Source organism: Solanum lycopersicum, chromosome 10 (genome assembly GCF_036512215.1).
Source record: "Solanum lycopersicum chromosome 10, SLM_r2.1".
Classification (NCBI taxonomy): domain Eukaryota; kingdom Viridiplantae; phylum Streptophyta; class Magnoliopsida; order Solanales; family Solanaceae; genus Solanum; species Solanum lycopersicum.
In genome coordinates, this window is record NC_090809.1 from 3,035,805 (window position 1) to 3,060,721 (window position 24,917).

Below are 24,917 nucleotides of genomic sequence, written 5' to 3' on the forward strand. Positions count from 1 at the left end.
ATACACCGTAATATGGGGTTATGTATGGACGTGTTTGATAAATTTATGAATTCGATTATTGAGCAATGTCTCCAAAAATATATTTGTTTATTTAAAGTAATTTTAAACTTTTAAGAGTTCCCAAATAATAATTTATTCTGGTATGTGAGAATTTGAATTATTGGCCAAAGAAAAATTGTATGGTCAAATGTCACAAGTTTCACATGTCTCTTTATTTTTCTGCAGGTAGTGCTTTTTATTTTCTGATGTACTTACTGATTTATTATTTTAATTCAAACATCAAGTATTTATAATTTTTTAAAAAAACTTTTTTATGCCAATAATTAAAAAAATATTTTAATTTAAATAATATTTAAAATAACTCAATTCAAACAAACTCTTAATCGTAATAAAGATATACTCAATATATAAAAATATAAAAATTATTGAGTTATTTAATAAAACGGTCCACCTCCTATTTGAAGATCAATGAATTTCTCCTATATAATTATAAGTTTTATAGTTTACTTGTCATAATTATATCAAACTTATCCTTTATATTATTGTCAAAATCAAGTACTAGTAGTATAAAGGGAAAATTTCATATATGGCAAACTTATTAGATTAAATAACATTATATAGGTATGGTTTACTTAATTACTTTATATGGGTATAGTTTAGTTATTTTAGGTATCTTTAATTTTGCATATAATGTTTTTTTTTATTTATACAATTATATTTTAAAAAGTGGTTTGTAACTGAAGCGTTAAATATGCTAACAATAAATTTAGATAATGCCACAATTTTAGGGAAACGTCCCTTTTTTTAAGCTAAACGTTCAAATTCAAAAAAAAATATCTATATATATATGAACTTACCTTTTTTGTATATTTATATATGTACATGAATATATTAGTTAAACGTGACATTATATACAAGTTTCTAAATGACTTTTTATATACTCCAATAATATATAAAGTTAATATATACTAACTTCAATAATTTGTATATAAATACTACAATATACAAATTATAATCGCATATGATATTTTCCCATCGATATAACTAAATCCAATTACTTTGTGTACATATGTATATAAAAAAAATAATGAGTCTTTCATATACAATTCCCTACTACCAGTTATTAAAACAGACATGTACATATCAATTTTTGTATATGTATATAAACTTAATATATACTAACTTCAATAATTTGTATATAACTAATAGAATATACAAATTCTAATCATATATAAAAAAAAATTCATCTGTATAATTAAGTCCAATTACTTTTTTGTATATATATAAAAAAACAAAAATAACATAAATATGCAATATACTATATACAATTACTAAACATGCAATTATACTATATACAATACTTAAGTAATATTTTTTGTATATTGACATCTAATTAACCAAAAAATTGTATCTAACTTTATGTTTTAATACAGTACCTCATGAATATTATGTTCTTCATATCCGACAACTTCATAAGCATTTTCCTCTGATTCAATGTTTACAGCTTTCCTCTTTCTTCTTCCTTGTACTATTTTAATGCCTCTAGTTCTGACATTGTTAATAGCTTGTTGAACTGCCGTAGGATCATTTTTTTCCTTTGATCTAAGCTCTTCCATTGTTTGTTCTTGTATAACTTGATTTGATTTTCCCAATGACCCTACATCAAACCCAAAATCTTGAGTTAATCCCATTGAAAACGATGGTAAAATGTCAACAACATTGACATGCAAAGGAATACCTCTGGTAATCCTCAAAGATGAAAATGATTCATTCATTGTGTGACCAATTTTAGATCTATCAAGAACAAAAAATCGATTATTTCATCAAAATATATGGAAAAAAAATAAACAGAACACATATACAAATTTTGAATAAGTAAAAAAAAAACAAGAGGTAAACAACTAAAATTAAGGAGTACTTATGAAATTGACTTCAACTTCGGGAGGGAACTTCAACTTCGGGAGAGAGTAATCTAATTTTGGACAACAATTTGAATTTCAAACCGGATAGCTGGAGTATTAAATGTAGGAGAAAATTTTGGAATGTGAAAAGGAGAGAGAAAATTGTTTTGTGTATAATTATATACAAAATTAGAAAATAATATTTTTATACCATTGGTTATATAATAGGTTGTGGACCCCATTAAATATAGCAAACAAAAATAAACTATAATTATATAAGGTAAATAAATTAAACTATACCCCTATAATATAATTAGCTATGAATGTTTGTCATCCATGTAATTTTCCCTAGTATAAATTAAGGGAATGGAATCATCATTTATACTTTTAACAATGGTTTAAGTAGTTAATTTCGATTTTCGAATGGTTACAAAGTAAAAATTATTAACTACGATAATGTCTTAAATATGGCTATTTGTGCAAACTATAGGACTATAAGGCCCAACCAATTGAGCCCAATTATTTAACGACCCGGACTCGAAATATCATTTTTGATAATTTTAAATAGTTATCAAACTATAGTTAATTAATTTATTGAAAATAACCAATTTACCCACAAATTAATTAACTACAATTCAATAATTATTTAAAATTATCAAAAATAACATTTTGGGTCCGGGTCATTACAAATTAATAACCTGCATATTATCAATTTTACTCATTTAGTTCGTCATTATTACTTGTCAATTGTCATGTTTCATTTTTTAAAAATCAAAATACATGAATTTTGATCAAATTGACTTTCAAGAAGCAAAATATGACAAGTAAAGATGAACTAAAAAAGTAATTTGTAATAATTATTTTTAGAACCCATAATAGTAATTTGAGACGAACCTAGGGGAATTATTTTAAATGATTTTTGTTATCCTCTTTAATAAAAAATATAAGTAAAACAGATAACTTGAAATGTTCGACTCTTGAAATTTAAATTGTATCACATAATTGATATAAAGAAAATAGTATCTGAAAAAATATATAAAAGAGAAATATAACAGATATTTTGAGACGGAGAAATAATATTCAAAGTGGATTAAAATAAAATTTAATTTCTATATAACATATTTTATATTGGGGTGATTACGTTTTAATTTGAAAAAATTAGGGAAACATTAATAATATATTAATCTAGAAACATTGAATGGCATGCATCAACACGTATTTGCATGAAGCGTAACCACGTACGTATTATATGAGACACCAAATAATAAATCAGTTCTTTAATAATTAATAATAATAATATTTCCTTCGTCTATTTTTATTCATCAGGTTACATTTTTCAAAAGTTAATTTGACTAATTTTCATAGATAAATTAGATTACATTAATTCGATATTTTTAAAAAATTAGATATTCAAAAACTATACGAAAAATACTATAAATTACAATTTTTTGCATACCAACATGATGAAAAGATATAGGGAAAATGTACAAGTACCCCTTAGACTATGACCGAAATTTCAAAGACACGCCTTAACTGAACTAAAGTCCTATGAACTTATTTTTTTAAAAAGAATTTGTGCACCTTTTATCTTACGGGGGCTTACTTTATGACTCCATGTAATCGAGGCGTGTGGAAAATATTTGAATGTCACGTAGGTTAAAAAGGTACACAAAATTATCAAAAAAATAAATTTAGGGGTAATAAAACCTTAATTTAGTTAAAGTATGTCTCTAAAATTTCAGTCATAATTTAAAGGATACTTGTGCAATTTCCCAAAAATATATAATATAATGTTAGTTAAATTTTATAATTAAACTAAAAAAAAAACTATTATAATTAAAAGTGGACGGAAATTATAATAATAATTAGTTTTGTTTGATCAGTTTTTTCAACCCCAAATACATCACCTCTACCATTCCTTTTAAATATAATTATTGTTATGATCCCTAATTCACAAACACGATATATTTAAAGATTTCATATAAGAATAGACGTAATATAAATTTATATGTAAGAATTTTTATTATTAATAAAAAAAAAGTACTATATGATAGACGTAAACTTATAACTTGAACAAAAAATAATAGATTCAATACTAAAAATTTTGAATTTAAAAATATATATTGTAAAACTTAAATTTTGATTCCCTATTTATATGTGTTGATAATATAGTTTTTTTTCTTCAAAATACTGACTAGTGAATTTTAATATATTATCACATGAAATTAGTTCTATTGTTCACATTTTTTATCTCACCTCTTATGAAAATTATATACATTATTTTTAGATAACTCATACATTTGTTGGTAGATAAAAAAATAATTATAACTTATACACTTCATCAACTATTATTTTAGTAAACAAATATACTATATAAAAATTCCAAAATTATATGGAGACATGCATGAGATTAACCAAATATTCATGGATCACAAGAGTGATGCATCCACATTTGATTCGATTTTATATGTGTTTTATACAAATATTATTAATATATATTAAACAATGTGACTTCTCCCAAATAATTAATTAATAAGAAGTTCTATAGATAATACACATGTACTATATATAAAAAAAAAGAAGATTTGTAATTCAAAGTTTGTTGAAGGCTATTGAACGTACACCTCACAACTCACAACAATAACCTAACGACATTCACATACTAACTTTTATATTTTATTTTTTATAAAACTTATCTGCATTCGATATGTATTCTGTTCGACTCAATACATATAAATCACATAATCATGAAAAGTTATATTAATTTGATGTATACATAAGGTGAAAATAAATTTTTACTTTTTTTACCATGTTGTTAAAAACTCAAGCATGTACGTTCCTTTAGTATATCATCAAAACACATTTCACAAATATTAATTGAAAAGGATCGGAAGAAATAACACTTTACTATAATTAAACAATTTTTAGCTGCATTAAATATTGACACTAATAAAGAGTGCTAAAGTATTTAATTGACCGGCATTAGTTAAATGCCTTTAGAACCAATGTTGCTAAAGACTTTAAGAACATGTATAAAGAGTGTTAATTGTCGCTAAAAATACATATTTAATGGCAATTAAACTGATGATCAATTTTTATATGTAGTGTATGCAATTATAATAAAGTCAAATACTTTTTTTGGTCTATTTTTATTTATTTAATATTGACTTAGACACATTTTTTAAAGAATAATAAATAGTAAAGAAACTTTAAATAATATTAAATTAAAATTTTTGAAGAATAATTATAGTCAATAATAAAAGATAATATTAGAAATTAAATTAAAAATTATCTTTTCTTTTTAATTATTTCAAAACTTTTTTTCAACATCAATTTGGTTCAAAGCGTCGATGATCGAAAGTAAAAATAAATAAAATAGAGAAAAATATGTGAAGGGTATCTTCACATATTTCCAAGATAAGTAATTTTAAATATAAAATTTTAATTCTGTCATCGACGAAAGAAAATGGTATAAAAATTAACATTAAATTTATCTATACATTTCCAAGATAAAGACTAAGATTTTAGTGTACCAAATGAGTACATATACACCAAAATTCATCATTCTTTAGTGTATACACTATAATACTAAAGAATTTGAACTTGCAAAATTTCAAAGATGAAGAAATGTGGATAACCAAAATTAATATGTGTACATTGTGGCCATGTGTAATATATGTGGTTGTGAAAAAGCTAATTATTTAATCTGATTAATTAATTTATTAATTATAAACTTTTAATCAACAATTGTAGACTGCTGATAGTAGAAGTGAGGCTATGAGAGACCAAATAAGGATCCTTGTTGGTTTATTAACTAATTAATTAATTAATTAATTGATTATATCATTGAAATATAAATTAAAATTAACACCTGTACTATGCTTTAGGGTACGTGTATGGTGTTGGATAATTTTAAATGACCTCACTTTGTACCCAATTTAAACAATTAGCCTCTTAATTTCTCATTTCGTGTCTAATATTTATATTAAAATTTGATTTAAATCAGATCAATCACCACGAGACTTATTTTTTTGCAAGCATCACAACTATGCTAAGTATCGATAGCAAAATAATGTGAATTTCTTTTACAAAAAGTAAAAATACTAGTCCTTCTAGATAAATGATTACAATATTATTTAACTTTCTCTCTAAATGATCAACAGATGTACTTGTCAATTATTTTATATTTTTTATACAGTGATCATCTTTATATTTATTTAGTAACGCTTTCAAAATTAAATATATACTCATAAATCAATTAAATGTCCATGCACCGGTACTTATTGCATTCATTCATTTAATAGACGACACTAATAACATTCATAAATCAATTTCAAAATTTGTACAATGATAATATTATTTTTGATATCATTACATTCCTATCGATATGACCATATAAAACAAATATTCATCAACTTTAATATTTTTTAGATTTATTCTTTTATCAACGGGCCTTTAAAATTTTTTATGACACTCACTTCAATTATCAAAATGTGTGACACTTGTCTAAGGTTACATTTATATAATGAGTTATTTACTCTCAAATTTTAGCACTTGTTACTCTAATTAGCATGTCAAGGTCCTCAACTACGCAATCAAACCTCGTTATAATAATATTTTTTTGTGACATTTAAATTTTTGGAGAACTAAATTTTCATATAATGCTTTACTTTTCTACAATAACATTCTATCTGGCACAGCACATTTATTATAATTGTACACTCTTTGCAAAATTATCCTTTTAAAATAGTCATATGCAAATATTGTATAATAATTACAATTTTGTAAGAAGTATAGTATATGTATAACAGTTAAATAAGATCTAAATATCAAATATCAGTATACATGTATAATATACTATCTTACTATAGCATTTAATGAAACTTTAAGATAAACATTATTAGTGACACCTATAGAGTGGTGTGGCTATTTTTTCAATTTAAGTTATATAATAACTTTGGTCTCCAATATTTGGTCCCAAACCTTCAAAAAGTGACAAGTTAGAATGATGATGACACCAATCATAATAAATGAAATATACACATATCTTTTTGTGAAGTATTATAGAAATTTAATTCAAAAAGACATTTTTCATTACAAAGAAGCAAAGACTTCCATAAAAATTGAACATGAAATATTGTCCTCATAATTGGTAGGGGAAATCTACCAACCATACCAACTAAATCAGTCTTTGTTTGAAGACATTATTGCAAAGTCAAAACCATTAGTTAGCAGCCACTTGTCCCTAACTATTCTTCCAAAATTCACAATTTTTTTTTCAAGATAATTTAATAAGTTGGAAAAAAAAATAATGAAATTTCCAAAAATTTCCTTTTGATATGCAACAAAAGGATATCAAAATGGGTAATGCATGGAGTGAGATCATTATAATTATACCTTTGTCATGTTTTTCTTTCAAACAATTGAATTATGAACTCGCTCTTAGCTTAACTAATTCTTAATTTCGAACTTTTCTTTATATATGAGATTTTCGCAGTATAATTTGATACAATATATTAACATTATTATATAGATAAAATTTTCGATATTCATATACAGATTGTATGACTTAAATCATTTTTTGACATGGGTGGAGTCACATGGATATGAGAGATTTATCTGAATTTTCTTATATAAGAAAATTAAACTATATATTTAAGATTGATTTATTTTTAATTTATATATCATTGATGTTTATTTTTCTTAATTAGGTTTTTTCAATATTTACTTTTTATATTTTAAATTCTCTTTTTTTTTTTACTTCTAAATCTTCTAAAATTTTCAACTCATGTGTATCATGACAAAAAAAAAATTAACAAAAAGGGGGGGGGGGGGGTTAGTAAAATAATTAAGGGCATAGATCCTATTGACTTTCAATATTTTTAAATTAAGCACTTATTTCATCATCTATAAATAAGTGTCATTAATCCCCCTTAACTATAGGGACCTACAACTTCACTTTTGTATCCAAAATACTCACTTTCTTCTCTTTCTTTAATCAACACATTTCTTTCTATTTTCTTCAAACATTTACAATTTTCTAAATCAATATTCCTAAAATACCAACAAAAAAAAAACAAAAACAATGGGAAGAACACCATCTTCTGATAAAAATGGACTGAAGAAAGGTCCATGGACTCCAGAGGAAGATCAAAAACTCATTCAATATATTCAACTTCATGGCCCTGGAAATTGGAGAAATCTCCCCAAGAATGCTGGTAAACAATATATATTATTTTTTTAATATATAGTATAATTTTTCGACAATTTTTTTTAATAGCTATATATATATATATATATATATATAATTAGTTTCTTATATACAATGTGATTTTCCAGCAAAGGGCTTCAGACGAAGCCCTTTTCTACCTTCTATGTCTCCCTCCTAAGAATAATACATAATTGTCATTTTAACAGAGTGATAGAAGCAAAACTTTCATTAAAGAATTAATTAAAAAAAAACTTTTAAACCTTATATATATCATGTGAACTTTCAAGGTGTTTCTAATATTTCAATTTTTTTAAAAAAATTGTGTAGGACTTCAAAGGTGTGGCAAGAGTTGTCGACTTAGGTGGACAAATTATTTGAGGCCTGATATTAGGAGAGGAAGATTCTCTTTTGAAGAAGAAGAAACTATTATCCAACTTCATAGTGTTCTTGGTAACAAGTAAGATTTATATATATATATATATATATCACTCTTTCGATATTTATATCGAGGCCTGATTGATTTCAATTATGATTATTAGACATGATAGTATATTTTACTTTTTCTTACTTAACTATATTTTGAACATTTTAGCTCACATGCATGTATATCATTGTGTTTGTGGTTAGGTGGTCAGCTATAGCAGCACGCTTACCTGGAAGAACAGACAATGAAATAAAAAACTATTGGAACACGCATATAAGAAAAAGGCTATTGAGGATGGGCATTGATCCAGTAACTCATAGCCCTCGTCTTGATTTTTTAGATTTATCATCACTTTTTAACTCGACTCGACTTAATCTTTCAAGTTTACTAGGACTACAAGCACTTGTAAACCCTGAAATCTTCAAACTTGCAAATTCCCTTTTACTATCCCACACACATGAAAATCAAGAACTATTATTACAAAATCAAAACTCTCAAGGACCTGAACTCTTGCTCCAAAAACTTCAATTATTGCAAAATCAGTCCTCTATTTTCCAACATAATGATCAATTGCACCACCAAGTTTCGGAAATACCAAATTGCACCCCACAAAATGTTTCATCTTCATCTTCTCAATCCATGCAAGGTAACATGGGACACTATATGATGAATAATGACCAAATGTTTCAAAAAAATGTGATGTTACCTCTTCAAAACTATAGTTATTCTGCGACTGATGTATCTGAGAACTCAATGATTCAATCCTTAAACAACAATAACAACAACAACAACATCAACAATAATCAGAATTTCAACTTTGATACGCCTTTATCAAGCACGGAAGAAGAGAAAGAGAGTTATTGTAGTAACTTCAATAATTTCATGAAGTTTGAAATCCCAGATAGTTTAGATTTTGATGATTTATTGTAATGTCAAAAACATTTGTATAATTTCATATTTGTCATCTTATTTTTTTTCCTTTTTTCCAAATTATGAATACTTGTCAATTGTTTGTTATCTTGCATTATCTTCTTTTGATTTTTATTTTTTTTTGCAAATCATAATAACAAAGTATGATATGATAATCCGAAAAATATAGTACATAACTTGCTATAGTATATTAAATTGCACTCATCATGTAAAACTTGTTTACATTACTATTCTCTATGGATTAAATTTCCATTATATAAACTTGTATGATGATAATGAAATATATTTGAAGTGACATTTGAATTTATTGGTACATATGTTTTTTTTAAAGAATAAATGATTTGAAATTGTACTAGTTGAATTTACACTTTGAATTTCCTAAATAGTGTGATTTTGTCTTGGCAATTGGCACTCACATTTTTCTCATAATAAATCATGTTATGGAGAAGAAACTAATAAGGCTCATCATGAGTTTTATGTTTTATATATAAAACCAATATACATTTGATGAGTTTTGATGTATCTCAATAGTATAATGATTGATGTTTATCTACAATAATATAAGACACTTTAACTTATGAATTAATTATTTAAATATTTCTACAATTTATGTATCGCATTAATATAATTGGGTGTCAAACTCAATGGAAATGAGTTAGAGTATTTAGTTGTCAATTTAGATCAAATTATGATGTCAAGATGTACACTTTTTTTTTTTGGTGTAATATACCATAAATTAAAATAATTACAGTTGAAAATAAAATGACAAAAATAATTAAATAAATCTTTAGGCCGAGGAGATATATATATATCACTCTTTTTAAGGGGATTAACTATCACTGTGTTATAAATTACATCAATACAGTAGTATGTCTTTTGACTAGTCCGCTCCAAGATACAACAATTAACCCAACAACGTCGTACAATTCAAGCAACTCCGGATTAATTGAAGAATTCAAAACTCCACAAAAAAAACACATTCCTTCAACATGTAGATACTTTCTTTTGTATAGTAAATATAATTGAAGGCTTAAAATATTTTCTTTGTCTCAACTCTCTCTTTCTGTCTTTGAACTCAATATAGACAATATAATACTACTCGATCATCTTCTTTACTTTTTTTTTCATATTTTGTTCTTCTCACAAAGTAAAACCATCACTATTTATAGGTAATGAATTATTCCTTACAATAAATAGGAAGATAATGAATAGTAAACTGGGCAAATGATTGGCCCAAATGTTACATCAGTTACAAGAATAATTAAGTAGTATAATGGACGAAATGAAGAGTTGGTGGTTACATAAGTTACAAAAAAATAATGACTACTTTCTTCCACAATTGATGAGATCAAAGAGACGAAAATGCAACGTCCATCAATAGACATAACATGATACATAATATGACATATGATATATTTTTATTAATATTAAAATATCACACTAACAATTCCCTACTCATTTTAATATCAAGATACGAAAGTACTTCACAATTTAGTTTAAGGTAGAGTATTATGGATAATGAATGTGTGTTTTGCATTGAACCTTCACTTAGTAAAATAGTAACATTTACTCTAGAATCAGTAGTATAGTCTCAGACTTGAACTATGACTGCTTAAGGGAAATAAAGTATCACTGTTTACACACAATAATCAAGATGTTGACATAAATTTTTTTAGGCAGCACATTACGACCTTGTACTAGCCCGGTTTTCATGAGTGTTTTTCATAACAAATTCATAGAAAGCGACCTACTTTCACTCTCTCATAAATGAAATCTGTCAAGGATGCTCCTATAATCTAACAACCCACTCATACAAGATACAAACTTACATTAAGAGTTCAAAGGCTCAATAAATCTCAACAAACTATTATAGGATAAATGCACTCACATCATAGGGATTGAATAAAATTAACAATAGTGCATTTCATAATAAATCATCATATGATTTGTTCTTCTCATTGATCCTTAACTTGACTTCAACTAGCATGTATGGGTGTGCATGTAAATTTGTATAAGATTGAAAAGTAAACACACTTGTCATATGTAACATGATATATGTAGGATGACACGTAGGACACAAAATATTCATATAGGGTGTCATGTCGAGAGAATGTATCTATTTATTTAATTTTATATAAGTTTAAGTGTCTATTCGTACAAATCCAAAGTTAAAGACTATAATTATCTGCTAAAGCCATGCGGAAGATCATATTTATGTATCATGCTTTCAATAAAAGTAACATGAAGTAGAAACACTTCTTTTATTGCCCATATATGTCACTTTAATTTCTTATTTCATTTCTCATTATATATGGTAGTCAAGTTCATTGATTGTAATTACACTGCATATGCATGCTTTTCATATTGACTAAATATATATGATCTTATCTTAAAAAGGGATTGTTATCAATTCTTATATGGCTAGTGGAAATTATAGCCGCCCTCACAAATCACAATCAAAGCTTAGACATGCTATTCATATTTCTTACAATTAAAATAAAAACTTGTGATTTGCTTAGCTCAATGGAGGAATACTGTCTTTTCTAGTTGTGTTCTTAATGGAAGATTACTGTCTACTCACTTTGTCATTTGATTTAGACATCATATCATTGAAAATAGGAAAAATATACAAAGTATCTTTTTAATTTATGTTTGAAATTTTAGAGATACAGTTATACTATACTAAGATCTTATTAACCTCTGAACTTGTTTTATAAATAATTTTCTATCACTTTTCGTCCAACGTGACACTAGCTTGAAAAAAAAGTCAACCAGCATTGAACCCACAAGATAATGTCATGTAGGTTGAAAAAGGGTACAAAATTATTAATAAAATAAGTTTTGAGATAATAAGACCATAGTATAATATAAGTGTGTCTCTGAGATTTCGGATATAGGTTGAGGAGGTACTTATGCATTATCCCTTAAAAATATTCATCATACATGCATGCACCTTAGATGTAACGTTTCAATTTTTTCAATTCGTAAATATAACAAGCCTATATATAGTTTTTTAATCTTTTCAACTAATAAAATAAGACTTTGTTCACTTACCTATAACAAACAAAAATGGAAAAAGAAAAATTATACAGAAGATTAAAATTATATGTACTAACCAACATAAATATGATTAGTGCAGTTAAACATGTTATAACTTATTATTCCATTGTTTTTATTAGATTATTAATGAATAATTATCATAAAAGAAATTATTATAAATATCTTATAAATGACATCATGGAAGGAAAGACAAATATACAATCTTAAACACGATCATGCCTTGCTTGATTTGAAGCAAATACAAATCCTACATCATGCTTATACCTACTTTTTTTGTGAACAACTTGCATCTTAAATAAATAAATAAATAAATAAACAAACAAACAAATAAATAAATAAAAAAACAATTATTTGGGCAAAATAATTAGTACATAAAATTTGATGAATCAACTATGAAGGGTGTCTTGTGGTGACGTTTTGGCCGGAATTCGAGTGAAATTTTTCTTGAACATTACATCATGCATCTAGAAAAGTCTCGAAATAAATTCTCTATAATAGGATTTTGACCCAAAAAAAATGGAAATTTTACACAATCTTATAGTGTTAAAAGCTAATTGTATTTTATTTCCATCTTTGTTCAAATTATAAAAAAAATCTTTAAATTTGATGGAATCCAGATACATCCCAAAACGTCTCTATACATCATGTCCTAGTTTCAAATACATCGCTCAATATCCCGATACATCTTATCTCGATTTCAGATACATCATTTAATGTCCCGATACATCGCGTAAAGTGATGTATCTGATCAATACATAACTTAAGTGATGTATCCGAATGTTACATTTCGTAAAGTGATTCATTTGAGAATAGGAGAGAGCAGGGGTTTTGTAGTTTTTCAAATGGTATGAAATTTTTAAAAATATAGTAAAATAAGTTATGTATTTAACTTCAAAACCTAATTTCTAACGGGCTTTTACTATTAATAATGACAATTTTAAAATATTCTCACTAGTTTAGGAGTGAATTACTTGGATATAATCTAGTTTGCGATATTATGAATCTTATCAGATTTTGGTGTATTCAGATTTATGTATCTCAGAATACATGAGATCAAAATTAGGTGCAATTATTTGTTTTTGATACACTCTATCCAAGTAGATTTACATGTACGTGGATACATAGACAAATGTTGTTCGCCACCCTCGCATCCCGTTCACCACTCTCCTATATATCTGACATAAAACATGCGAATCACAAAGTTACATATATCAAGTGTGATTTATATGTATCTGAGATACATGGCTTTCTCGCTCGACTCCCTCCGTGTATCACTCACCTCTCTCCCTTAATGTATATTTAAGTCTAGCCTTTCTCAATATATGTTAAAAAAAACTCTTAATTAACAATAAGATACGTAATTATTTAAAAATATAGGTAAAATTTATATATATATGATATGATTGCATGTCCAATAATAAGGTAGTTCTTCATTAACTATTACTGAAATATAATTTTTGCATTTATACTAGGTTTTTGCTACCACTTTTTATTGTAAAAAATAGAATAAGAGAATATGAACATTTGCAATTCAAATGATAAAGTTTTATAAGGAACAAAATAACTCACATATATAGAGCTATTATTTTTTTGGGCTTTCTAAATTTGGGAAACTTGGGCCTCAACAACATCAAAAAGACACAAATTCTTCATAGGAGGATAACTAAATAGGCCTTCCAATAAACTTTTTGTGATCCATTTATAAGCTGCCTCTGAAAAGTGATATCCATCCCAATTCACATATTGCTTAGGATCCTCACAACTTGTTGCTTGAGAAGTGCCACATTGAGCTGAAACATTGAAATTATAAGGACCTCCACCTCCACAACATGCTACTAGTACACTTTTCAAAAATCCTATAAAATATAACACATTGTTGTAAAATTATATATGTAAGCACATATGTCTTTGTTAACGTGTGTACTTTTATTGATAAATAAGTAATTCAAATAAAGAATTCGCTTTTGAATGAAAGTGTGTGTCTTTTTATTCTTTAGTTAGAGTCTTTTAAATGAAATGACTTGTCTTTTCATTCTTACTTACATGTCTTCGTTAAAGTGTGTACTTTTATTAATAATAAGTAATTTAAATGAAGAATTCGTTTTTGAACGAAAGAGTATGTCTTTTTATTCTATAGTTAGAGTCTTTGGTGTGTCCTTTCATTCTTTGTTTAGTACACGTTCTTCAATTAAAAATGTATTGTCTTATATCATTCTCCAAAGAATTCTTTTCTTCTCTAAAAAAAAAAGCATAATACATAAATGTGTCCTTTTAACTTGGTTTCAAATCGCATTTATGTCCTTCAACTTTGGATTTACACGACACTTAAACTCGTATAAAGTTGAACAAATAGACACCCATGTCCTACATGTCATTTTTTATCATACGTGGTGTACTACGTGTATTGTGTCTGTCATGTTAAAAGTTGGATTATGAAAGTTGGAGGCCAAAGTTAAAATTTGAACCCAAGTTTAGGGTCCAATATATGTATTATGCCTAAAATCAAGTTCAAAGTTTTTTCTTTTCGACAGCAATCTTGCTGATGAGAGAGACCAAATATCATTTTTAGGAAAGTATTTCACACATATTTTAAAACCTTTTTCATATTATCAAACCTTTTATCTTTAGTGTTCTTTTTCATATAAATTTGTGTTCTTGGTATATATTTTTCAATAATATGTGGAAAAAAGTAGTGGGACATCTATACAATTTTTTTAATTTTTTTACTCTATCATATCATGTCAAACAAAAGTAATATCTATAATTTGTGAATCTTATAACTTATAAAATAAGGTGAGTATACGACAACTTGAATTGTTGGTTGTGTAAAACTTTGTTCGCACACTTTTTATTTTTATTTTTATCCAATATATATTCGGTATACGTTTTAAGATGTACGTTTTACTTTAAGAATGTAAAATATTTTTTATTAAAGACATTTTATTTTCTAAGCTTAAATTTGATACCTCTATTTATGGACAAGAATATTTATTTCCGTACCACATCAATATTAAATTGCGTTGGTTGTGTAAAGTTGTATTAGCACTATCATTCATTTGTTTTTTCACTGATGTTCAACATATGTATTGAGGATTGATTAATCTGAATTCTCACCAGAAAGTTCCTCTTTCATAGAGTAACATAATACCTTAGCTTCTAGAGGTAATTTTTATTTTCGGGGCTTAAACCATGGATCAGACCTTTGATTAAAAATGGAGAATGCTTACCATGTCGCAACAACATTGAGTGGCATTCATGGGTCGAGCCTAATAGGGACGATGGTGTTTATTCGAACCCTATTCAGTTGAAAGTCACTCTATTTAGAGGGTGTTTGAATTGACTTTTTAAAATAGTTTAAAAATCAATACTCAACTTTTAACTTCTAGCTTAACTTTTTTTTTTTTTGCTTAAAAGTAAGTATTTGAAAATACTTTACTTTCCCAAACACTCAAAAAAACACTTGAAAATAAGTCAGTCTAAACACCCTCTTATACATGGTTTATGAATATACTTTTTCATATTTTGAACGTGGCCTTTAATAAAAGTCTTGACTCTGCCTCTAATTATAACAACTATAAAGTAAACTTACCGTATTTTCGAGGAGCTCGATAAATTTTCATAGAAGCATTGTAATAATCAGCATAGATAATATTGACATGAGGATGAAGCTCTCTAAGTCGATGTAATTCCTTTTGAAGAAGTTCATTATGATAGGAAGCAAGTTCATTTGGCCAAATGAGACAACCTAATTCATCATAATCTTCTTCATTCAAGCTCTCAAAATTTGTCAAATAGGATGAAGAACATCCAAGTGGTAACACACTAGGCACTATTATTGTCCTAGCCCCAAGCTCCACTAGCTCCTACATGTAATAAATAGATAAATATTAAGGATCTTTTTGGTATATTTGACATAAATTTATTTCAGAATCACAATATTAAAAAATATTTTTTATTTTCTTAAATTTCGTGTCAAGACAAACCAGATCATTCTTTTTTAAATAGAGACAATATATTTGTTCTAAACATACGTCTACAAAAGGAGATTCATATTCGCATTATCCTGTATCGAACACTAGAGCCTGACTAACCTGAATTCATGTCACATATGAGCTCATTTAGGGGGAAATACTCTATATCAAGAATTCATACTTAGGACTTAAATCAGATAAATAATTACACTTACATGAGCACCTGAGGCAATAGATTGGGCAACTAAAGGGATTATAGGAAGAATATCATTTAAAGTTTTATGTGAAAGAAGTGCATGTGTATAATCATTGCCTCCAAATTCACCAAGAAGAAATAAGGAGCTCTCTAAAAACTCTTTGCAACCTGTCCAAAACAACCAAAATATAATAGGTAAATTTCTTGTCAATGTACACTCTCAATTTAGATACTCAATTTGTATATATAAAAATATATATTAGGGTATGTATATACCTGAAGAATTATGACATAAATGTGGAAGCATTTGTTTAAACCAATTCAATTGATCCCACATAGAAACATTTGTTACTATATCATAAATTCCCATCTTCTCATAGAATTGTGCATCCATAACTCTTGATCCCACCACTGCAAAGTTTGTTCCATTTTGAGCATTTCTTCTATCAAGTGAAGGTGGTGGAAGTGGAAGTCCATAATGTTGTGCTACAAAATTTTTGAGTATAAAATGTATAGGTCACTACTTCTGTTTCAATCGTTTGTCTTACTTTACTTTCTAGTTGGTTTTATCGAAAGTAAAATAAAACAAAAAGTAAATAATACCGACCAATGAGATCTATAAGAAGACGTCCATCAGAACAACGACCAGTGGGATGATGGAAGTATGTCTCTCCATAAGGAGGAAAATACATGTGAGGTTTATTACCATTTGGATAGAAGTGAACTAAGTTTCCAGTATCAGTAAGTGAATCACCAAATCCAAATATTGATGTGTAACAACTTGTAGCACAAGCTAGCAATAAGAAAAAATTACATCCAATAAAGTAAATTATAATGGGTTGAGAAGAAGCCATTTGAACTTAGATACATATATACGTATACATATATAAGGATCATAAATAGAGTTACATTATATGCTACTTCATTATAATATTCAGGGGCAACTACAGGGTCGTTTGGTAGTTGATTAGCGTTAGGATCGAAATAATTAGGTATCGTGTAGAAGTTAAGACTATGAGTAAGAAAACAAACGTAAATATACCAAAACACACAAATATTTAACGTGGTTCGATCAATCAATTAAAATCCACAAGAGGAGACGAGCAATATCCAATATATTCATACGAGAGTACACAATATAAAGAGAAATAACCTTATACAATTCACTCGGAATATGAAAGAGGTTCACACAAGTGTTAACATAACACGTGTATCTCACAAATTCTCTCCTTACACAAAACTCTCAAAGCCTCTAGCTAGGACTACATTGTGAATGCTACAAAATCTAATCATGCTAGAAAAATCATGGCAAATAAACTATCCAAGAGTTAGAGTTATGCAAATATTTGTTATATAGAGATTATAAGTTAACACTAAATCTATGTTTTATATATATATATATATATATATATATATATATATATATATATATATATATATATATATATATATATATATATATATATATATATATATATATTAGCTATTTCATATCCCATCCTGTATAAAATAATACATAAATTTCCTTTTAACATATATATGTATCCAAAAAAATGTATTAGTTATGCAAGATATTAAATTGTCAACTAAATATCATGTAAATTTATACATGAATAACTTATTTGAGTTCGGAGCCTAAAGGATATAAAATATTAACAAAAATTTCAAAACAGTATATAAATTTTATATTAACCAAAACGGCAAAATCGCTGGAACAACAGCGATTTACTCCATTGGAAAAAGCAAAATCGCTGCTACTGCAGCTATTTTGTAAAATGTGATTATTTTTTTTTAAAAAAAAAGTAATCGCTACCTAGGCAGCGATTTTCAATTTTGTTTTAATTTTTTTTTTGAAAATAGCTGCCTAGGCAGCGATTTCCATTTTTTTTAAAAAAAAATAAAGAAAATAGCTGTTTTTTTTTTAAAAAAATCGCTGCCTAAGTAGCGATTTTCAATTTAAAAAAAAATAAAATGTAAATTGATGGCAAAGGCAGCGACTTTCAAACAAATTCTTTTTTTAAAAAAAATAATTGAAAATCGCTGCCTAGGCAGCGATTTTCTAAAAAATAAAAAATTTTAATCGTTGCCAAGGTGCTATTTGAATTTTTTTTAAAAAAATCACATTTTGCGAAATCGTTGCAGTAGCAACGATTTTGCTTTTTCCGGTGGAGTAAATCGTTGTTGTTCCAGCAATTTTGCCGTTTTGGTTAATATAAAATTTTATATACCGTTTTAAAATTTTTGTTAATATTTTATACCCTTTAGGCTCCGAACTCTAACTTATTTTCTATCTACTTACTAAATATTCTATAAGTTATACAAAAGTTGATATATGAAGAACTTGTTTCTTATCCAATTACCAAACGACTCCCTTAAATATCAATCTTAACGGAGTCCACTCCACATGGTATATATTAAAAAAAAATTGTTTAAAATCATTCTTACAATTAAGTATATGATGTGACTACTCTCCTAAATAAGTTGCCATCCCCTGACTTTCAAATGACAAATTTTTCATGTGCTATTTGGGTTTGCCCCCACCTATATGGTGACTACTTTCTACAAATTAATACTGTCAAAGATCCTTACACATAATATCTTCCTCACATTCAATATTATATTGGGGACTACTTGGACATGATATCGAAAGGTTGGTGTAACAACAGGGTCGTTTGGTAGTTGATTAGCGTTTGGATCGAAATAATTAGGTATCGTGTAGAAGTTAAGACTGTGAGTAAGAAAACAAACGTAAATATATCAGAACACACAAATATTTAACGTGGTTCGATCAATCAATTGAAATCCACAAGAGGAGACGAGCAATATCCAATATATTTATACGAGAGTACACAATATAAAGAGAAATAACCTTATACAATTCACTCGAAATATGAAAGAGGTTCACACAAGAGTTAACATAACACGTGTGTCTCACAAATTCTCTCCTTACACAAAACTCTCAAAGCCTCTAGCTAGGACTACATTGTCAATGCTACAAAATCTAATCTTGCTAGAAAAATCATGGCAAATTAACTATCCAGGAGTTAGAGTTATGCAAATATTAATTATATAGAGATTATAAGTTATGAGTAAATCTATTTTTTATTTTATGCATATATATTAGCTATTTCATATCCCATCTTGTACAAAATAATACGTACATTTCCTTTTAACTTATATATGTATCCAAAAAAATGTATTAGTTATGCAAGATATTAAATTGTCAACTAAATATCATGTCAAAAATAATCGGTAAGGAAACTTTTGCGCACGGGTAGAGAGTCTGCCTGAGTCGTGCTGCCCCAGGTAACGCCTAGCTTAGTGTAGCACTTGGGTTCCATCTTTTGTCACGACCCAAAAATGGGTGTGATGACACTCGTCTTATCCCACCAAGACAAGTCAGCCTAAAACCAAATATCTAACAAAGTGCGGAAGTAAATGACAATCCAACTACAATTCCTATTATGAAACCAAGTCATATTAATTCAATCCCCAAAATCAGGTTGTCACGTGCACAAGCCTCTAATGTAAATATTAGAATTGAAATAAAATAGGAGTCTAACATGAAGTTGTCTTTCAAGTAAAAACAAAGTCATAAACTGGAGTAGGAAAGTTCGCTGAGATGACAAGCAGCTACCTCACAATCCTCCACAAGATGCCTCGGAAACGAAAAGAATGACAGGTACCACGAAGATCCAGGCTCGTATCCTACAAAAATTTGTAGAAGCAAGGGGTGAGTACCAAACCACGCGGTACCCAACAAGCAAACCTCTAAACACAAGTTAAGTGAACAAAATACGGGCACTTCTTACACCATATCTAAACCTCCACCTTACAGTCTAATAGTTTACAGTTTACCAAACACACAACTCAATAACCACACTCTATCAGTTTACACATTCTCAATAACAACTCAATATTCAACAGTCACAATCTTCACAGAGAAACACTCACAAGATCAACAAAACACGTGTTCAAGTTCATCAATAATAAAATGTGTAATGTCATGAGATGCAATGTCAAGTATAGTGATGCATGTCTTCCCTAACGATACACACCCGCTGTCTCTCAGTCCGGGACCCATGGGGGACATATCTGTCCATGCATCTGTCGCGGCGCACGACACGACCCTCGATAAATAGTAACCTTCGCGGCGCGCGATACGTCCCTCGAAATATAATATCCATCGCGGCGCGCGATACGATCCTCGAAAATAGTACATCATCCTCTTACCACAACCATGTCTCAGATACAATGCAAATGACATGCTCAAATGAAAAGGAGGAGATAACCATTTGATAACAAAGCACAATTTACAACAAGAAATACAACACCAACAAATAAACATCAAGTCTCCAAATCATTCTCAACATCACACAAGGAAATACACGAATTTCGTATGCTTAACAAGAGTTTAGAAATCCACTTGCCTTAGCCAATCGAATAATTACTCTTGAACTTGAGCCTTCCCTTTCCGTTGAGCTTCCAAATCAATGGAATCTATTCAAGTACATAGTCAGAGTAAGCTTTCAAAACTACAACAACCATATTGCTATATATCTAGCCTAAATTAAAAATTCACCCAAAACTATAGTCAAGTTCATAAGTTTTGATCCGGTTAATATGTCAAGTTTCATATTCTCCGATTCCAAGCCTAGAACTGAGTTTTAACTTTCCAATATTATAAATTCGAATGATATCCACATAATATCATACTTCCAATATTTAATTACCTTTCTCTATATATTAAAACCTTAATCACTATATGCTAACAAAAATAATAATAAAAATAAAACTAGACGAATTGCTACAGAATAACAAACAGAATCTAAACTATCTACATATTTGCTTCTATTTCACTCATTATTATTTAATCATTAACTACCTCATCATTACTTCATTTAATCCTCACATTATATTTATATATAATGGCAATCTTTGTCAGCATCACACAAATAAGCATCCTATTTTTTTCTTTGTCTTTTCCAATTTACCTACAATTCTGGACCAAAATCCTTGTTTCAAATCTCACTTTCCATTCATATAATAATATAATATTGTTATGTGCATATGTACAACAATTGATGGAATCATCTGCAGATGTGCAATTAATGCTACGCAAGAAGAAGAAAAAAAACGAACACTTTAGTTCATACCTAAAATCGTCGGCAGCCCTTCTTCCGTTCCAAATTTCTTCTTTCTTTTTTTTTTCTTTTGTGAATTAATTAAGTACTAATTGTGATAGGTTTTACCCACATATTTTATTAAATAAAGGCTAAATAGTATAGGATCTTAAATAAATTATCACTTTAGCCCATAAACTATCGATTAAATAACTTAAGTTAAACAAATATTGAAAACTCTAAAGAGGAGCTTTTGGGTCATTACAGTCTTCTCCTTGTCGAGTTTTGTTTCTGATCTCTCTTTGAGTCTCTAGTTCGTTACCTTCTACTACCGATCTTCTTCCTCTGCAACTCTACTTTGTGCTAGGAGTTTCTAGTGACCTTAATTGATATCCAAAATCATTCCCAAACTAAAAAATTTACCTTAACACCTAAGAAAATTTAGGAGTCACTCAACACGACCTTATACACAATTCAAGAATGGTTTGTGCTTAACTTAGAAATTTTCGGAATATTACAGTCATGACCTTCACAAAAGTGAGGCCTGCAACACCAGAAAACAAAGCAAACTCTCAGAACATTGAAAGGACACTCAAGATTCGTTCGGAACCCCGTGAATACAAATCATATATGCAAATTAATTATACTCAACGTTTTGGACTCAACGAAACCGTCAAAACATGAATTCAAGGTTTCTTTGACCCGTCATCCCTGAAAACCACAAGAAACTAACTCACGCCTAAAAAGATCAAAATTAAACTAGCTTGGGACCTCTTAAAAATTGACCAAGATCTCACTTGGGCATAAAATCATTCTTCAAATTCAACGTAACTCTCGAAACTCCGATTCGAGTATTCAAACCTCGAATATTGACCAAAGTCCATCCAAGCTAAATTTTCACAAATTCACAACATAGGACCTCAAATCCTATAAAAGACTTGGAATCTGAGACCAACAACACTCAAAACTCATATTCCATATTTCCGGACTGATGGAATCATTGGAATTGAACATTTGAAACTTCAAAAGACCCCAAAAATCGCTTTCTTAACAATATATGTCTTTCAAACTCAAAAGTTACTAAATTCTAAACTTTTAACTTAAAGTTCAAAACCAACTTCTTAAACTCAATCATGAAAGACTCGAGGACAATCACGAAAGAAAAAAAGGTAAATTATGAGACTTTCCAAAATACGGATCATTACATTCATAAATTTTTATGTAAGTTCATTATTAACAATATAAGCAGAGTAATCTATTTATAAATTGATAAAGAAATCAAGTACTGCTCCTTATAAATTTTATCTTAATATTATATGCATTAAATATGTATGTATATCATGGATATGTGTGTGTCTGTTTAACTGTTTAAGTTTTTTTGTTTTTTTTTTTAAGTTTCATCTTCTCTTTTTTCTTATTTTTTTCCTTTTATATTTAGATAAAGAGGTTTTAATTATCGTTAACGAATTATTTTTTAAAGTTTTTTTGCTATATAGGAAGACGATCTTTAGAATTTTATTTTAAAATATACCACTATTTTTACAAATTATTTTGCATTATGTGCTTTAAAATATACTTATAAAGTTATTACTTTTTATAATTTTTGTTTGCACATATTTAGTTATCTCGAAACAAATATATATTTATTTTTATAGACAAATTTATTACATAATTTTAAAAAATTAGTAATGTATATCATGATTTTAATGAATTAAAAATAAAAGGCAAAAGCTAATAACATAAGAGAAAGGCCAAATACATAAGTAGATTTCTGAACTTATTGGATTTTTTCCCTGGGGTACTTTAATTACGTCATTTTCCTATTAAATCATTGAACCCTTATGATTTGTTCCGTTTGAACAAACACCGTTGTCTGATGTGGAACTAAATTTGTGAGGGATTATTGATAGAGGATACATATGTTATTCCACAATTCATTAGTCCAATTGATAGTGAAAATGTTCAAGAATAATTGTGTTTTACTGAAGTCATTTAAAACATATTAGAAAACAAATGAGACTAACACGGTTTGTCTTTATTCTTTCAATCAAAATTATTACAATTCGAACGCATTTAAAGGCATTTACAATAGAAAAGCCGATCAAAATCAACCAACAGGTGTTTTAAAGGAACAAATTATAAATGATTCAAAGATTCAATAGAAAAATAACGTAGTTTAAATACCCGAGGAAAAAACCCAACAAATATAGAGATCTGTTTATGTATTTGACCTAAGAAAAAAAAGAATTCCATAATAATAATTGACATATTATTATTGTGGTCGCTCATTATATTTATTAACTAATAGTGATGTACCCATCACTCTCAACATAAAAGCATTGTACGATAAAACATGTGAAAATGTTTGAAATGGCCAAACAATAATAGAGGAACATGTTAATGTTTTTATTCTACTTTTATTAGCTTTTCTCAACTAGTATTTTTCACTTTTATTTTTCCATAGAAAAAAATTGTATCTATTTTTTCCATAGAAAAAATATTAATTCTCACGTCACTAATTTAAATATTTAATTATTAGTCCCCACATCTCTTTTCATCTCGAAAATCAATATATATTTAATTTTTAGGTATAAATTTTTTAAAAATAGAAATATTATAATTTTAATAAATTAAAAGTAAAAGAGAAAAGCTAATAACGTAAGAAAAAAAGAATTCAAAAATAGTAATTGACATATATAGGGGGATTTGGGGGAGGTTAAAAAGTGAGTTGGGAACCAAAATAAGCCACAAAAATATAAAAGTAACCAAAATAAGTCACTATTTTAGTAAGTAACTAAAATAAGCTTAGTGGAAGAAAAAGTTCCACTATGTCTAATAATCTAAACATTTTCCGTGTCATGACGTTTAGTTTTAATATATAACGGAACTTTTTCTTATACTTTATAAAGTGGAGTTTTTTCTTCCACTTTATAAAGTGAAACTTTTTATTACACTTTATAAGAAGAATATTTTTCACGTCTTAAAGAAACTTTTTCAGTGTTGTCATACAAATTATATTGATTTGATATGTCATTAAAACGGAAAAAATATTTAATTATGTATTTTTATTCTTTTATTCTAAAAATCTTTCAATCTCTATT

General features: G+C 27.7%; 2 protein-coding genes across 5 annotated transcripts; one reads left to right on the forward strand and one right to left on the reverse strand.

Annotated features, from left to right (window-relative positions):
- The first annotated feature begins 7,840 nt into the window (after positions 1-7,840).
- MYB49 (R2R3MYB transcription factor 49) lies at positions 7,841-9,553 on the forward strand. Its single transcript, XM_004248417.5, has 3 exons — positions 7,841-8,119; positions 8,440-8,569; positions 8,740-9,553. Exons 1-3 carry the CDS (start codon positions 7,987-7,989, stop codon positions 9,464-9,466), a joined length of 990 nt encoding a protein of 329 aa, XP_004248465.1. The 5' UTR covers positions 7,841-7,986; the 3' UTR covers positions 9,467-9,553.
- A 4,480-nt stretch (positions 9,554-14,033) lies between these two features.
- Positions 14,034-23,127, reverse strand: LOC101256134 (GDSL esterase/lipase At1g28590-like). Of its 4 annotated transcripts, none has more exons than XM_069290357.1 (8): positions 21,850-23,127; positions 21,124-21,193; positions 20,331-20,401; positions 17,301-17,486; positions 16,970-17,179; positions 16,713-16,861; positions 16,116-16,389; positions 14,034-14,382 (listed from the first exon to the last, which is right to left on the reverse strand). In XM_069290357.1, the coding sequence occupies exons 4-8, from the start codon at positions 17,383-17,385 to the stop codon at positions 14,126-14,128; spliced, it is 975 nt and encodes a 324-aa protein (XP_069146458.1). In that variant the 5' UTR covers positions 17,386-17,486; positions 20,331-20,401; positions 21,124-21,193; positions 21,850-23,127; the 3' UTR covers positions 14,034-14,125. The 4 variants fall into 4 exon arrangements, with proteins under 4 accessions (XP_069146458.1, XP_069146459.1, XP_010327054.1 ...); XM_069290358.1 differs by having other exon boundaries at positions 22,082-23,059; XM_010328752.4 differs by lacking the exons at positions 20,331-20,401; positions 21,124-21,193; positions 21,850-23,127 and having other exon boundaries at positions 14,034-14,316; positions 17,301-17,987.
- Positions 23,128-24,917: the final 1,790 nt, after the last annotated feature.